The 18,263-nt window shown below is 37.1% G+C and overlaps 1 protein-coding gene across 1 annotated transcript; it reads right to left on the bottom strand.

The window, feature by feature from the left end:
• Positions 1–857: 857 nt before the first annotated feature.
• LOC134655969 (senecionine N-oxygenase-like) lies at positions 858–18,050 on the bottom strand. The gene is given in 8 exon segments (XM_063511484.1): positions 858–1,112; positions 1,699–1,842; positions 2,027–2,187; positions 2,725–2,997; positions 3,831–4,002; positions 5,219–5,357; positions 8,871–9,058; positions 17,915–18,050. Coding segments are annotated over 8 exon segments (1,356 nt in total). The 5' UTR covers positions 17,993–18,050; the 3' UTR covers positions 858–911.
• Between the last annotated feature and the right edge of the window lie 213 nt (positions 18,051–18,263).

Genomic DNA, 18,263 nt, shown 5'->3' with positions numbered 1-18,263 from the left:
CAGGTACATTGTACCTATATACATACACACATTTTTCTTAGTTCGTAATTTTTGTTATTTCTTGTACCTAATATGAATAATTATGATTACCGCCGATCGATGCAGGGTAGGTAGGTACTGGAAGTATGTAAAAAAATCTCATTTAGTTATTGATGGCCACTACATAGTAATTGGCCGCTCTTAACAATATAGTTTCAATTGTCTTGTTTCTTTCTGTTTTATCTAGTACTATAGTAGAAGAGTTGCGTCACATCCCCTACTATTGATCTTGACTGCACCATTTCGGGATTTCACAATGTGATTTTAGAGGCGGTCTGCATCCTCAGATCACAATTGGGCGTTTTTTTTGTTGTCCCCTACACTTTTTTTTCAAATTTGGAATTTTTTATGTTATTTCTACTCAGAATCACGAGCTCTTTCTATCCTAATAGGAGAAAAAAAGTGTCCTAAGGTTTTTATTTCCATTCAGTCACCATTTTTCATAGACTTTGTATGGCGGTCGCGAAATGGAAAGATCGAAAAATGTATGGAAATTTTGGGACACTTTTTTTCTTCTATTAGGATAGATAGAGCTCGTGATTCTGAGTAGAAATAACATAAATAATCCCAAATCTGAAAATAAAGTGTAGGGACAACAAAAAAAAACGCTCAATTACGCTCGTTAAATTTATTAATTTACATAGTTTAATTTTTCGTTAACTTTATTAATAAAGTTATTAACTGTCTGACATAAGTATTAATACTTACATAAGTCAGACAGTTAATAACCTACAGCAAAGGACAGCAGATTTGTTAGGATAAGACTGTACTTCCTGTGTGTACTTCCAATCCTCAGGCAGGCAAGTGACTACAAGGCTTCAGAGAGCTGATCTATTCCTACTCGAATTTAACCTACTTTACAAAACTACCAATTAGGCTAAAATATCACAGGTCTCATTCCTCGGGTTGTAGAACCTGTCGTAGTTGTGGTCATCGACTACTTTGTAGTCGTAGTCCCTGTAGTTGAGTAAGTCTTCGAGGCGGTTTTTCGCGTTGAAGTCCCTTATTGTGGTTAGTACAGGTGCCACTCGCGTTATGCCGGCTTCGGCGGTGAGGTTGGCGAAATACTGGTCCTAGAAAATTAAATGAAATCGGATGTAGGCATGTAGTTTGATAGAGTCGAATCATCTGTTTTCAGAAGAAAGAATTGGGGTTTTGATAAAAAGTTCAGATAAAATACGCTAGGTACGGATAAAGGTGTCAGTGAACACTACAGGATGGCCGAATCTGAAATGAATTCTGTGGAAGTATGATGCTGCCGGTGCTGACTACTTATTCATTTTGCTGCTCTCTCCTCTAGAAATCATAAATGCGAACTTATGATTTGGTGTGTAAGCTGCACCATTTCGTTTTATTATTTGTTGCCGGAAACCGGAGAAAGATTCTTTCAATCGGGCGCAAACCAAGGACTCTACATGAGAAGGCTCCTAAAAGAAGTCTATCTGACAATTTGGTCAAGATCACTGGGATCCGTGGCATGAGTGCGCATGTTCGGTATTTCTGAACATTAGTAGAGGAAACTTCGCTGGTGGAAAGAGTTATTGATTGTAATAGAGAGGTAAAGTCTAAGAAATAAACATGCCCATTGCCCGCATGTCTTTGTCTAAGGGTATCTCGCAATTTCTAAGTAAGTTTGAATGCAATCAGAAGCTGTCTTACCTGCTGGTCGGCCAAGAAGTTGACATCTACAATCTTTTTGCCTCTGGTCTGTAGGGAATACACGTGTTGCAGCCAGGACTTGAGCATTGTCTCTTGTGAGGGCAGCTCGAATTTACCCGCTGCCAACGACGCTGCGTAATCCGCCTGCAATTAGAAATAATTCAATGTCAGTTGGCGTAAGCGTGAGGAACAGGTTATACTAATACTTGACAGGAATTATGTATTTGCATGAAATAGGTCCAAGTTTGGTACTATGTTGCATATTTTGTTCTAATTTTACTAAATTGAACTGAAAATTTAACAAGCTAGGGAATCAAAGAAGTGTGACCTGAACATCAATAGCCCGGGTGATGATCGGCTTAGGCAGCGCCAGCAGCACCATGCTGGGTCTCCGGATGTTCACCATGTGCTGGTAGACCGGCAGCACGAACTTGCTGGACACTGTCAGCCCACAGCTCTCGTGTAAAAAGCTCAAGTCGAACTCGTATCCTGGAATTGACGTGGATTTATTTAACCAAAAAATCATTTTAACGACAAGATATCAACGAACGATTTTCACAAAATTTTCAACCTTACTCTTGAGATCTGAAGTCCAAATACTTAAGGCCTAGTTGAAAGTCATAATGAGGTTAATATGGGTGGAAGGTCAGATAGCAGCAGCTTTCGTAAACCTTTGGGATTTGCTAACCAGACCTCACTAAGTGAGCCATGGTAAAATTCCGGGATAACGGTGGAACGATGATGATGACTCTTTAAACCTAGTATTCTCAGTGCTGTTGATAGTCCAGGGAGATATTAAAGTTATCCGCTAGAATGCCAGAGCAATATCTACGTCTACAACTTTCTCGGCCTGGCATACAAAGTCTCGTGCACGGCTGCAATCAGGACCATATACTACCTAGGAGTCTCTCTCGTAAGCTGAACTTGAATTCTCAAATAATTTGATTATTTTTGAGCAAGGAGCCATTAGGGAATCAGAAGGGAAGAAGGAAAATAATCTTATTAATGAAAAAAGAGATGTATTACCTGTGCAAAGTATCACATCGTCAATCTCTTCAAAGCTGTCATCCTCAAACATCACACCATTACTTGTGAACATCTTCACATCAGGTTTCTTTACATAATTGGCACCGAAATACGGCTGGTTGTACTTCAAATGGTGGCTGTGGACCAATCAGGCGCTCTGATTGGTCAAATGCGTAGCTAAGTCCAGGCCTGAAGGACCAGCGCCAATCAGGAGGATCCGACGGTTTCTGAATGGCTCGGGGTCTTTGTACTTTTGAACGTGGATTATTTTGCCTGTAAAGAAAAATGTTAAGAGTAAACAATTGAAAGTTTGGCATAATCTAGTATATTTTTAGGGATACCGTAAACCGGGGTGACTTTCAAATGCAGGGGCGACTTCGATATTTCAGTTTTTCAGCCGTTACATATTTTTATTCGGATTTTTTAGTAGTAGGTAAACAAGTATGTATAATAATCTAACTTGTTACACGAACAGTTCGAGAAAATAATGAATAATGATAATTTAGTGGCAGTTTTAAAACTATCAAAGTATCCCCAAAATTTCCTAAAGTCACCTCGTTTTACGGTATATTGTCTAATTTATTTTTAGTGATCACTAATTTAGCCTTATCATTAGCGACAACGACATTTATACCACAATGCAAAATCCCTTATGTATGTGTCACTCACAACATGTATAGAAGATAGATGAAACACCAGAACAGGGGACCTAGCCAAAACGACAATCGTTGATAGAAAAAGCCAATCAAAACTTAAGTAATGTATGGAAATAGCCATTAGCCACGCAACGTGTATGGAAGTAGCATCTGTCTCCCGGGTAAATTTTGACTTTTCATTTAGCAAAATGTAATCTAGGTATCTGATATCTCTATTGACAACACTATTTCATTATTTTTACTACCCCAATTTCGTGTTAGACGAGCCGCAAAAAGTGCAAAGACGTCTTACTGGCGGGCGATGTTTGGGTAAGTGCTGAGGAAGCTGCGAAGGAAAGAAAGGAAATGATGTCAAGGTGGATGTGCCTCTAACCCTGACGCTTTAGGTACCTACACATATGCTTCCAGTAAGCACAGTTGGTAACATTGCATCAATACCCCAAATCTCACCTTTAAAACTATCCTGGCCCTCGAACTTAGGTATCTTCGGCTTGCCCAGATGTCCGGTCGCGAGGATCACGAAGTCGCATGTCGCCGTTGCGTTTTCTTTGGTGTCTGTCTTCGTGTACGAGATCTCCCATTGGGTACCCGCCCATTTCACTGACGTCACTAAAGAGCGGAACTGGAAATAGGGTTATATAATTGTTACTATAAGTAGGTTTAGTGCATCATCCATCATATTTAGATTTTAATTGGATGTAGTTAGGTAGTGTTTTGTAAAAATTATATTGTATTGAAAATTAAAAATAAATTTGATGAGTAAAATATCTTCAAATGAAGTGACCCATATAATTTCGATCGAACTTCACTTCAAGAAGTTCGTTTGATCATCAATTATTATACATATGTATATGATATGAGTTATGTAGATTCCAAGATTATTATTATGACTTTACTGCAGCTTTACTGTAGTTTAGAATGTCATAATGTTTCTGTAGGGAACTTTTGTAAAAATAAAAGGAAGTTGCTTGTTTTTTGTTTGTGTACACAAAAACACAATAGGTACGACTGTATAAAAACCTACCCACAATATTTGTACAAAAAAAATCCTATTCAAAAGAACCAGCGTTGGTATAGGTTTTTTTGTAGCAGGAAACATGTCATACCTAACATAAGTAAAACAATGCTTAGCAATAAACAAGTTTCCTTTACGAACACGATAATGAGATTAACTAGAATCATAGCAATTGCGTCTTTGTATCGATCATTAGATCGATTTTATGGCATAAACAGGATCTATTGTGAGATGATGACTACACGTCTCACATTGAGACACAAGAAAAGATAGATGGTATTATGTACAAAAATACCTACGTATAGGTACTCGTACCTGTCGTTACGCTTGTTAAAATAATAATTAATGAATGTATGAATAACCAGATTCTAGAGAATATAATTAGCTTCACTCACAAAAAAAGATAAGGAAAACTTAGATGATTTGATGCTAATTTCACTTCGTCGGGAATCCCACCTAACGTCATATGATGAGTGATGACTAATCCTTAGACGTTTAGACTGGGTATTAGTTACCTACTGGCTACTAGTAAACTACAAATTAAAAAAATATATACACAGTACAGTTACTCAGTTAGCAGCAGAAGTTGCTAAGCGGGCGAGGAGTTCAAAATTACCTTGACACGCTGCTGACTGCACAATCCCATCTAAATTATCTAAATATTTTGACACCTCGCTTTGGGCCTGGATAACGTTTTCTTTCAAAAGTATATATGTATTATATAACACTTATTTACGGTTATAATTTGTAATTATATAGAAGTGTTTCTACTTTTTTGAACCATTCAAATACTTACTTTTTTATTGGTTTTAATTTAACGTACCTCTATATGTTTCTCGAGGTCGAACTCTTTGGTGAAGTTCTTCAGGTACTTGTAGAAGCAGGGACCGCTGGGATACGTCGGCGTGGAGTCGGGGAAGTACCAGTGGGCGAACTCCATGGTCTGCCGCGGTGTATTTGTCCTGGAACAACGTATTTGACATTAATAACTTCGCTTAAGCACAGAACAAGTAATAGTACTACCGTACAGATTGGACACTTCCTACAAAACCGAATCGAATTCAGGGTCGAATCATGATATCCCTTTCTATCTTATGACACTATTTCTTTCGGCTATTTAGGGTTGTCAAAATTCAAGTCATTATCTTAACTGTGGTCGTGCACGCAAAGGGACGTCAAGTTGTGTCAACCCTAATAATTGCTCGGAGCAATGCTGAGCCGAACGGAGCCGAGTTTGCCTGAAGTCAGGAGTGTCTCCCCACTGACTTAAGCACATGTGTAAAATGTCTGGTTATGTTAAATCACTGAAAACTTGATGGACTCGGCGAGTAGTTGGAACTTAAACCCACAACGATAGATACGCCTAATCTGGACTACGATCGACCTAGGTGACCTAGGTACATATTTAAATTATAAAAAAACCGGCCAAATGCGAGTCGGACTTGCGCACGAAGGGTTCCGTACCATTGCGCAAAAAATGGCAAAAAAAACACGTTTGTTGTATGGAAGCTAAACTTAAATATTTATTTATTTTATTTTTATTAGTTATACTTACCGGCAACAGAAATACATCATCTGTGAAAATTTCAACTGTCTGAGTTACAGCCTGATGACAGACAGACAGACGGACAGCGGAGTCTTATGGTCCCGTTTTTACCCTTTGGGTACGGAACTCTAAAAAATATATAGAAAACCACGATGGAATTAAATTGACATCAAAGTCTCCCATGTACATAAAAGAGAAAATCAAGTACCTATAACCTCTATTACCTAGGGTGCATTGGGGTAAATCCGAAGACGGGGTAATTTTGAAAATGGCAAATATCTACTAAACTAGAAAAGCTTTCTACTGTGTAGCAACAGTACGCAAGATGCCATGTAAGCGTTGCAGTGGTAGAAGTGTTGCTAAAGTATGAAGTGTTTCTAGTTTAGTAGATATTTGCCATTTTCAAAATTACCCCGTCTTCGGAATTACCCCAATGCACCCTATAACCTATTACCTAACTTGTTACACTAGCTGTAAGTTTTTCTAACAAATAAAATAAATAAATAAATAACTTGCATCAGAGTTCGTCTCAGCAATAATAATAAAAAATTACCTTTATGCATTGAAGTTTAAAATAAATATAACTAGAATTCCATGTAGGTATTTATTCTCAAACATGAATGGAAGTAGGTATTTATAATTAATTCAAAAATATATTGACCGTAAGCAGGTTAGATTAAACCAACTGGACTAGTCCTCGTGTTCTCGTTCCAACCGGTTGAATTACCTAACATCCGTGGTTTCTCCAGTAATGTACTTTACATTTGTTATTGTTAATGCGAGCTCATTTCTTGCTCAATGGACAGATACGAGGAAAACCGGCGAGAAGTTTAATCTTAAAACAGAGATATTTAAGTAGATCACCCAAACGTACTCGTAGGTCTTCTCCCGATCGCTATTTGTTGAACCAAATAAAAACACACACAGTACTGCGCCTGGCTGCACTTGCCAAATATTTTGATGCGGCTTTTACCTTCCAGTTCCACACGATGAAGAAACGATGCGATGGTTGAATCAACACGGTCTTGTCTGCTTCTATGTTTAACTGTTTAAAATTTTTAGGGTTTCGTAACTCAAAAAGAAAAAACGAAACCCTTATAGAATCACTCGTGCATCCGTTTGTCTGTCTGACCATTCCCCCCGTTTATCTCCGAAACTACTGGGTCTAAAATTTTGAAAAAAATACACAAAATTGTTCTTTACCTATAGATGATAGGAAAACCTATTAGAAATGTGCGTGAGCCAGACTTAATGTACGGAACCCTTGGAACGCGAGTCCGACTCGCACTTGGCCAGTTTTTTTTTGTAAAAGCATACTACCTACATGCCCCCTCTAGATATGTTGTAAATATATGTCTGTTACCTTAAGCCGTTGAGCAACAAGCGGTTTGGGTCTCTGACGTAATTGATTATCGGTGACAAAACAAATACACGTTCTGCAGGTACTGCGCCTGGCTGCACTCGCCAAATGTGGCTTTCCATATGCTTCATGTGCAATAAGGACCATTCTATCAGAATTTCTGTTGAAATTTTAGATAAAAGGCCCTTATTGCACTTGAAGCATAAGGACCCTTTTGTAATGGAAAGCCACAAATATTTGTAATGTGAAATATGTGTCATGCGGCTCTTTTCTTCGAAGTTCAAACCGTGATATGTACTCGTAGGTAGAAACGATAGATGAATCGTAAGATTATTGTCTATAGGTACCTAATAGTCTGCTTCAATGTTTAATTGGGTTTGCAATTAACCTACTCTATTATGAGACCAGGCACTTGCCATGGTACGGGATGCTCTATTTATTGTAATTTACTTAAAAGCCGTACGAGGTAAATACCGTAGATATACCCATTGTCAGTATATACCATACGTCATACTGAAACAACTTTTATTTTAAGATGAACTTCGATATTTCGTAAAATCAGCATACATCGAGGTTTTCGGTGCGGGAATGATTTCGTGTATTTATAACTTTGTTTATTGTAAAATAATTACCAAACTATGAATTAAACGTAGGTAGTAAGGTCCAAATGTGCTTAGAAATGTTACATTAGTATCGTTTTTTACAGTTTTTACCTGATATTTGGCTAGTGTAAAACATTCCCGCACCGAAAACCCCGATGTATAAAAATCAGTCACATAGCCAATAGTCAGTATGACCCTCTGCCCATGTGGTCACCTGCATTGTGATGCAACTGACCTTATTTTCGCCGGTTTGCAAGGTGCATCTCGTGAACAAACTGGAAATTGCAAGGTCACGACCCAGTGAAACCTCAAAATGCACCTTACGACTTAACGAGAAATGTTAATTTAACATAAATACAATTACTAAACAGCTAAGGCAAACAAACACTGTTGCGCTTGATGCGTTTTATCAGATTTTGTAACCGGTTTTCATTGGATCATTCAATTTTGGTTAAATATCAAGGCGAAAACACACTTATCCCACGTACGCAACGTATGCAATGCATTATGACAATCTGAACCCTGAAAGTTGTATGCTTATAGAACCATACCTACTTGTCATGCGTCGCGTTGCGTATGACAAGTATGTTTCTAAGCATACAAATTTCAGGGTTCAGATGTCATAATGCATTGCATACGTTGCGTACCTACGTGGGATAAGTGTGTTTTCGCCTTAAATCTTACGTTTTGTTAAATGACATGATAAATTCAAACAGCCGCCACGAAAGCAACCTGGAATTCCCGGAAACAAATAGTCGGAAGCCGAGGATCGGAAGTAACACTGCACACTAGCTACCTAGAGGGTGATTATCCTTAATTGCTTGTTAGATTCCCGTCCCGTGAACTCTAGAAGGCCATCCTCCACCAAATTAGTCCGGAACCCCCAGTGGCCCCCTAGGTTCCTCTGCGCTCGAACACTGTATCTAAAGTTTACGCCATTATGCCCATTATACTACAGCAAACTTACCTTAGTTGCTTATAGATCCCCGTGAACTCTGGCAGACCATCCTCCTCTAAATCAGTCTGGAATCTCCAGTTCCCGCCAAGGCTCCGTTGCGCCTCGAACACGGTGAAGTCGACGCCATACTGTTTGAGAAACCGCGCAGACGCAAGCCCACCGTAGCCGGCGCCAATCACGCACGTTCTTCGTGATGGCTGAAAAAATATTAACGGAAATATTTTAGGCTAGACGTTGGGTTAAGTTAAAAACATTATTTACCCAAAACCTCTTGTTTTAAATTTTATACCTAATCCTATACGGGACATCTACATCGGCAAAAGTCAGAGGCGTGCCATCGACGCGCAAATAGGTACCTACATTAATTGCAACCAAGATTTGACTTCAGCACTATCCACAGATGCACACAATACCTCCTATGGGTTTGGATCCTGTGTTTTCGAACAATTTTTTTGTAGATTGAAAATGAAATCATATTTTTCCTGCATCCTTTCCGAACGGAGGTAACTAGATAATAAATGAAACGAAACGAACTATCTGCTATAAATATTACATCCCCGCTTCTAAGCAACAAAAAGAGGTAACCTTGCATTGTGATTCTATATATCTTAGTGAATGTGAATATTCCCCCATTTGCATTGCATAGGTACCTAATGTGAATATTTCCAGGGATTGCCAGCCATAACTCCCGTAGATGATCATCGGGCGCCGGACAACATAAATAGTCAAACACTTTGTATTCTATTGATACGAGTGGTTGATGATAAATATTTATTAGCTAAGCTTTGCTAACACCGAGCACGTGCTTTGGCAACCGCATCACACCTAACTTAGTGAGGTAATTTATTTATACGAAAGTGTAAGTTTATCCCTCATTTGTCAATCAGTGAAAGGGATTCAGGTAGGTTCAAGTTGACCAATGACTTATAGATTAAATTAAAGCAAGAGGATATTGGTTTTGGCTTAATAATCCTTATATGTATTTATATTATTAGTAAAGTGAGTAATGAATGATTTCCAAAGAAATGCTAAAAACTTAAACTTATCTAAACATTATTAAATTATACAACGGGACTTAATCGCGTATCTAAGTTTTAAGATTTACCTCCGACGTTTCGAGGACGGCGTTGTCCCCGTGGTCTCGGAGAAGACTGGCTTAAGTTGATGTCAACTTAAGACAGTCTTCTCCGAGACCACGCGCGATTAAGTCCCGTTGTATAATTATACGACGATTTTTACACATTATTAAATTTAATAATGTGTAAAAATCGTGAAAGTTTAAATCAGTGTTATCTAAACATTCATTGTCAAATTCATAATGAAATAATTCGGTGCTTAGTTTTCAGAAACAGCTCTAGCTTTATTTATATATTGTCGAAATTAGGGAAACGACTTACAAAACAATTAGGTATATACAGGTTGATTCATGAGACGTGAGCAGGACTAAGCCTACACAATCAGTAAATGTAAAAGAATCGTTCACCACAATATTGAAGTAAAACAATCACGCTTTTTTCTGTTTTTATACTTTTTGGTAAGGACAAATTTAATTATCTACAATCATGGATACCCTACAACATTTAAATAAGTAATAAAGATAAAACCTTTTTAACCGATATGACAGCAATTTGAGTATGAAGAAAATAAAATGTCACACTTGAGATACGATTTTTCAAAAGTAACCAGACCCCGATGACATTCAATTTGGCACTTGTTATGAATAAAACAAAGAGGGTGACCATTAATGTCGTAAATAAATTAAAACTTCTTTTTTAAACAGGTTAAAATAAATTTAAGTTAATGTCACAAATACTGGTACGAAACAGTTGTTTATAACTTACTGTATGCGTAGGCTTGATCCTGCTCACGTCTCTTGAATCACCCTGTATATACACTTAAATGGAATTAATTCTCGGTAAAGTTGCTTTTTCGATTTAGATATTTTATATAAAATATCTGTTTCTATTGAGCATTTTTTTATCTCTGAAACGATTTATTTAATTGCAATAGAATAGAAATCCGGTTAAGTACGAGTATACACAACTTAAACAAGTTATTAAACTTGGTATGTATTAATTGCTTAAACAATTATGTTTAAGCAATTAATACATACCTAATAGACATCGTAAATCAATTAATCAAATAAGGTCAAGGGGCCTATTTATTCATTTCATACAGCTACAGATACCTAGTATTAATTATTTCACAAATAGTTCACAACATTAATCGTCACTGAGTTAAAATGAATTCACAGAATCTATCAATAATAATGATATATTGATGGTTCTATGATTATATAATAAAAAAATCTCAGAAATCCTTCTAGGTACCTAAAAGTATTAATTCGCAGTGATGAAACAATTAAAATTGCGACACAAAATACCAAAAGATGACATTTAATTTAACAACCCATCCGCCGTAAAACAACATGTTTCTTCACACTCATTAATTCCCGCTCAAGTGCGGTACTTTAATGCCTTAATCGTTTAATTTACTTTTTAACAATGCACGCTGGCCATTAACTGGCCGTGTCATGGACAAGTAATTATGTGGTGTGGACATTTTGGGGACCTGCAAAAACGATGTGTCGGGTTGTTATTTATAAAAAAGATAAAAGTTAAGATACCGTAATTTTCCTCAACATAGCACAACAACGGCTTAAAATATCGGTAATTCTTTTACAAAAACAAAACAGCTATCAATATCTTCTAATAATTACTAATAATAGGAGAATCGCGACCATATATCGATCGTAAGTTACTTAACTACATATAAACAAAGTCGCTTCCCGCTGTCCGTCTCTCCCTATGTATGCTTAGATCTTTAAAACTACGCAACGTATTATGATGCGGTTTTTGGAGTGAAAACTTCTTTAGCGGCGCTGGGCACTTTTTGAGGTGGGGAAAAAATGATAAACTCGAGACTGCGTAAGGCGATCACGTGACCGTAAGGCGATCACGTGACCGTAAGGCGATCACGTGACCGTACGGCGATCACGTGACCGTAAGGTTTAGATGGCCACTCATTTAGATGGCATTTAAATCAATAAAGAAAAACTCAATGACATTACATGAAAAAGGTTCTAATCTTGTACGGGCTGAAATACGAGAATCTCACAGTTACATTCTAACTTTATATCACTCAAATATAATTCAATAAAGCTACATCTTGATGAAATCGCTAATAAAAGTGAACTCTAGTACTGGTGAATGAAACTCAAAATATCATGACCAAATATATTTAGATGCGAGGTCTGCAAGGTAACTTTACAATTTCTATTCGAATTTTAAACAACGCTACAAATTTAAGCTCACTGGCCAGCAATTTCGTAACTAAAGTTTTTCAATAGAAAGGAGGATGGGTCAATTATACATAGTGCTGCAGACATTTTGGACTAGTCATTGAGTTTTCACTTCTGTCGGCACTCCCGGAGTGCAACCCGTTGTTTTTTTTTTGTAATAGATAGAGTGATTCAAGATGAAGGTTTATGTATAATTTGTTAACCCGTGCGAAGCCGGGTCGCTAGTAAGTGACACAGGTTACACAACATTATTAAAATACAGTTCGTCAAAAAATCCCTGTTTCTGCTGAACCCGTTTCGTGGATGCGTTTTGGCCTCGTAAAATGGTAATTAAGGTCACATGTCGCGCATCAGGTCATACGCTACCCTTGACTGCATGTGTCGTCTATAGAGGAAATGTCCGCTGGCTACGCTAAATAACCATTTGCGACAAAAGTAGACCTAAAACATAGGAACGACGACTATAATAAATAATAAATAAATATTTGGCGACAATCGGATCCTACATAGATCAACCTAAGATCCTAGAGGGCACCTAGGCCCAAACAAACAAAAGCTTGTACTATGGGTACTTATTACTAGGCGACGATACACATATGTACTTTTATACTCAACTCAGGCACAACCATTCGTGATGAACACAAATAAATGCCTTTACCGGGATTTCCAGGCGAGAGGATGACTATGTAGTCAAAAAGGTCCTGAACATACCCAACCGATCCAGAGGACGAGGAAGACCCCCCGCTACTTGGTGGACCAAAGTACAAAAAGAGATGAACCAGGACAGCCTAGATACGCAGACAACCCAGAACAGAGCTCTCTGGCGCAAACGTACAAGGAGACCCGACCCCAGATGAGCTGGGAAGATGGTTGGCCAAAAAAGAAGAAGAAGACCGGGAATCGAACCCGGAACTTCCTGCTACGTAGGCACTAAGCAGGGTCACTATGTCACTAATGACTAGGCTAGGAGGTCGTCAAGTACTTTAGAAGTCTTTGGTATTTAATGCAGTGGACTCCCATGAGCCTTGCAATCAGCCCGCAGGATGCAATGCGGCACGCGAAATGTGCCATATATCTGCTAAAAGGACGCGGGGGTCTTCATCTGTCCTGGCCCTCAGGTATATCTATAAATAGTACCTACACTCGTATTACCTACCAAACTACTTTGCTGTAGGTATGTACCTTGTCGTTCCTACTTGTCACGATTGATGCTACAAAAAAACAGGCATATAATAATAGGCATAAGTCATCAATAAAGATACATGAATTAATTCCAACCAAGTATGTACATATTACCTAGTTTAGTCGTGAAATGCAAATATCTCGGAAACAAGAAACAAATCACTGCAGCCCGCAAGGCTAACAACTCTGCAAAATGCAGAACTTAGATTTGAATAATATGTAGGTATAGGCCTAGTCTCGGATGCATTATAAATACCTACCAACATTATATTTTAAACTTATTGACGGACATTAATGACATTATGCATATTGACCAATTTATGAATACTGCTCTGGGTTTTACTTAAAACTGCACTGTAGGTATCTACACATCCTAATAAAGTATAGTTAACGAAATCTGTACGTCGCATGAATGATTTAGGCTGCCTTTCCACACTAAGGAGATGACCGGAGACGAGAGGACCAATAGCATTGCTTGTATATAATACGCTCAGCTGGATTATACAGCCTTCGTGGAAGGCAGCCTTAACAAATACGTAGGTATTGTATTGTAAGAACACTGCTTCATTAGATCACTGGTACATTATATGAGCACGCGAATGCGTTTCGAATTATAAATTACGATTTAATAACACGTAATAATAAGTACCTAAAAGTCTAAAAACTCAATATGTACCGGTAAAATGACCTACTGTATTCATTTATTAAATATGTTTCTTATTCCAAGCGTGTAACAAATAATATCGTGTAACAGTTTGAGTATATCATTAACACTCATGAAGTTCAATTTTCGAGATTTCCAATACTTGATCGTCAATAAATTAGCTGTATAATTCACCCTACATGTAACTTTTTATGCCTCATAACATAATCGAATCGTCCGTGACACACTGCATATGATTACCTAGTAGCTACATACGAAAAATTACAGCACCGATTATCTAATGTTACGTGATACGGTAATCATCCGAGCGGATTTGAATTATTTATGCTGTTTCTGGCATATTGTGCACGATGATGATATAGTAAAATTTTCAATGAATAGGATTACCAGGAAGTATTGTAAAAAATAAATGAATGCTCGTATTGCCGAGTTACACATTAAGCCTACGAGGTTGTCTTTAGTTTTTAAATCCATGCGTAGGTATTTGTTACTTATCTTAACACAGGTATTTATTAATTTTATTACTTAAAAAGAGGCGCCAACACTTACAACTGTAAAAACTATGTAATTCCTAAACCGAATAAACATTTTTTTCTTTTTTTTTTTTCTTTTTTCAGGTATCCTACCCCTATAATCTGAGGAAAAAGCCGAAGAGATCTACTCTACATCTCTTATTTTCTATCTCAAATCTATCTGGATATACAGTGTATATGTAGTGTTACCCACGCATCGGAACTATAATGAGAATAGAAGAATGGAAAAGACAATATTACAACCTTACCTGATAAATGAGGATAAAAGCGAGGTATAGACTATTTCTAGACTTTAAAAAGTCACTAGCTACCTAAAAGTTTACCACTCTTATCTTAATACTTAACTGAAGAAATTTCATAGAAAAGAGTTGCTGTTTCAATATTAAAAATAGAGCACTCTGAACTTAGCAGGTTATTACACTGATTTAAATTTTCACGATTTTTACACATTATTAAATTGTACACCGGGACTTAATCGCGTATCTAAGTTTTAAGATTTACCTCCGACGTTTCGAGGACGGCGTTGTCCCCGTGGTCTCGGAGAAGACCCGAGTCCGAGAACAATTTAATAGAGTCTGGCTAATGAAAGTTGAGCCTGAGATTTATTTAAAACTTTTTATATGGCAACTTTTTTTCCTATCAAATAAGCTGTCAGTTTCAAGCTGTCATTTAATTTCATAGTAATTTTATTGCCAGGTGCGGTTTTTATTGAAATTCCCGCGTTATCTCAGGCTCAACTTTCATTTGCCAGACTCTAATTAGCAGGTTATTCATAATAAATACTATATAGGAATTTAAATATTTACGACACGTAAACAACTTTAGTAATTAACTATCAATCTTGCCTGGTACCAACACAGACTACACCAAAAATATCAGATATCATGTCAGCTAAGGTCGAGGACCTATTTTACATGAATTTGCCTTAAAAATAAACTACGTCCGTAAAAAACCGGATACCTTGTGTCCAAAATACTCGATGTACAGGGTGGCCAACTTAGAGGTATACAACTTTTTTTTTGCCGCCATTTTATTTTGGCGGTAAATATGACAGTTATTGCATGAAAATTAGTTTGTGTAGATACGGCAAATTTATTATGGAGCGTTTTACGACGGAACAACGTGTTTTAATCATTAAAAACAATAGAAACATTAAAAATAACGTTTCCCGGTCGATTAATTTCGAGAAACGGTGACATTGACTGGCCCCCAAGATCGCCTGATTTAACAGCTCCTGACTTTTTTTTCTAAAGGGACGTGTCTAAGTCTATGCTAATAGGCCAACGAACCTTCAGTAATTAAAACAAAATATTCGAAACACTGTCGCTAAGATAACGCCAGAAATGTGTGAAAAAGTGATGAAAAACGCGATGAAAAGGGTTCGCATCTGCCATGCTGCTAGAGGTGGACATTTGTCTGACATTATTTTCCATGTGTAATTGCTGACCCTACATATTATATTTAACAAGGAATACTTAATATTTTTTATGTTTTATAGAATAAAATTTCAAAAATAAAGTGTATACCTCTTATTTGGCCACCCTGTATTAAAAAACAATGGTTAGATTACATATATGTAGGTACCTATACTTATTGTGCTTTAACAGTTTTTGTAAAGTCAAAGTTTTCGTGTAGGTATATTAGGTATAATGTACCTCTACCTACTATAAACAGATGAATGGCTCTACAAACCTTACAGATATCTGATGCGATTTTGATCCATTGTGGCATTTAATCGATCAATTGAATTATTTGCACCACAGTATCAAAATCGCATACAATTATCAGTGACGTCTGGAGAGTATGAATGTAGAGAGCAGGTTGCAAAATACTTCCCGTTTTACGTAGGTACATTTTCTGACTAAAGTGCGAGTACTTAATGTAACCTATTCAACATTCACCGTTCTCAGCCTATCAACGCGTCCTTGGACTTATTGTGAAGCTTGTTTACGTTAACTTAATCCTAGATAACATGTTTAAACTGAGGTTGTACAGAATTGCAGACTTTCAGTAAACAAGAAAAACGAGGTCACAGGGGTAGCACTATGGTGAATAGAATACGCATACGTACCTACGGAATTTCCCACAGACGGATTTGGCCGCATTAATCTTACCTATCCTCTCGTAAATACTTGAATCGATCTAAATGTTGGAAAAGTAAACAGTCTTACTATGCAGTTTCCGCAGTATTGTACACTAGCAGCGACTCTACCGAAATGGGGAAAGTTAACAAAAACAAAAGACGATTGTTTTGTGTTAACATTAAACGCTGCATGTCTATCCGTATGTCACGACCAATTACCTATTGTTTAACGACGAAAGCGCATGTAATTAGTTATTTACTTAACTTCTTGCCCACGTGTGCGTGTTTGTGTAGTTAATTAGTTACATTTTATAATTTAAAGTGTTATAAAGAGACAGGTAGGTACCTTGTTCTACCAACCTACCTTGTTCTGTTAAGGCCTTTACTCACCTTATATTATAACAAATCGCATCAGATTTTAATTTTACACACACTGCCGGCTTAGTAGGTTCAACGAATTCAATTAATCGAATCAAAAGCTGCAATGTATCAAACATTAGGTACATTTGATTATCGGTGCGGTGAGTAGAGGCCCTTAACTAAAACTTTAGAATTTAAAAACGTTTTTGCAGAGACACCAACAGTCAAATATGAATGTTGATGTTTAGCTAGGTAGGTAGGTAGGTACCTACCTACCTACCTAGCTAACTTGTTCTTTCGTATTCTTTTTGGGCACCTTGAGTGAAATTGCTATCCAGCCTAAGACTCTAGGTATAATATTTCCGTAAAAAATAATAAACTCGCATATCTTAATGATGAATATGTTTAACTTGCATCTCTAAACAATGAAGTCTTATAACTTGTCAGGACTATGCTTGCAAATTATTTTAATGTTTTATTTCAATAAAATTTGATAAGTACCTAGTTTAGTAGAAAATATGACCACCATAGGTTGAAATACCTATTCGTAAATAAATAAATAAAATGTAAGCCATACAAATTCGCATATAACAAATAGGTAAGCATAATATATCTATCTAATACCTTTAAACGAGCAATTCTTGTTTATTTATATATTTATTTAATTATTTATACATATATTTCGGGGATCTCGGAAACGGCTCTAACGATTTCGATGAAATTTGCTATATGGGGGTTTTCGGGGGCGAAAAATCGATCTAGCTAGGTCTTATCTCTGGGAAAACGCGCATTTTCGAGTTTTTTTATATGTTTTCCGAGCGAAGCTCGGTCACCCAGATATTCATCTTTAAAGTTAGCAATTATTTTTTGCCATGACAAATGAAATATCCCCTGAAATCGGTCGTTAAATTTAAAAATTCGAGCACGTACCACCGCAAGCCCATCCGTTGCTTCCAAAATCAAATTAACAAAACACAAAACAGTCACATGCGGCATCAAACTAGCCATTTTTCACTAATTATTTATTTAAACACTTTTTAATTTATAACGTTTAACTCGCGCATGCGTCGGTCAGGTGGCGCGCGAGTCACAAACAAAAGACTGGTGTAGGTTGACTGACTACTTGGTGGTGGGATCTCAGGCCTTGACCGTCAAGCCATACATTCTATAATAATAAAATCGATTAGTGACTTGATAATGTTGTCGTAAAAAGCTGATCTGCGCGACTTGTTGTCGCCCTATTAGGTAGCCCAAAAATGTTACATTCTAGATCTAGAAA

Source organism: Cydia amplana, chromosome 17 (assembly GCF_948474715.1).
Source record: "Cydia amplana chromosome 17, ilCydAmpl1.1, whole genome shotgun sequence".
Classification (NCBI taxonomy): Eukaryota; Metazoa; Arthropoda; class Insecta; order Lepidoptera; family Tortricidae; genus Cydia; species Cydia amplana.
This window is presented reverse-complemented; position numbering and strand designations above follow the sequence as displayed.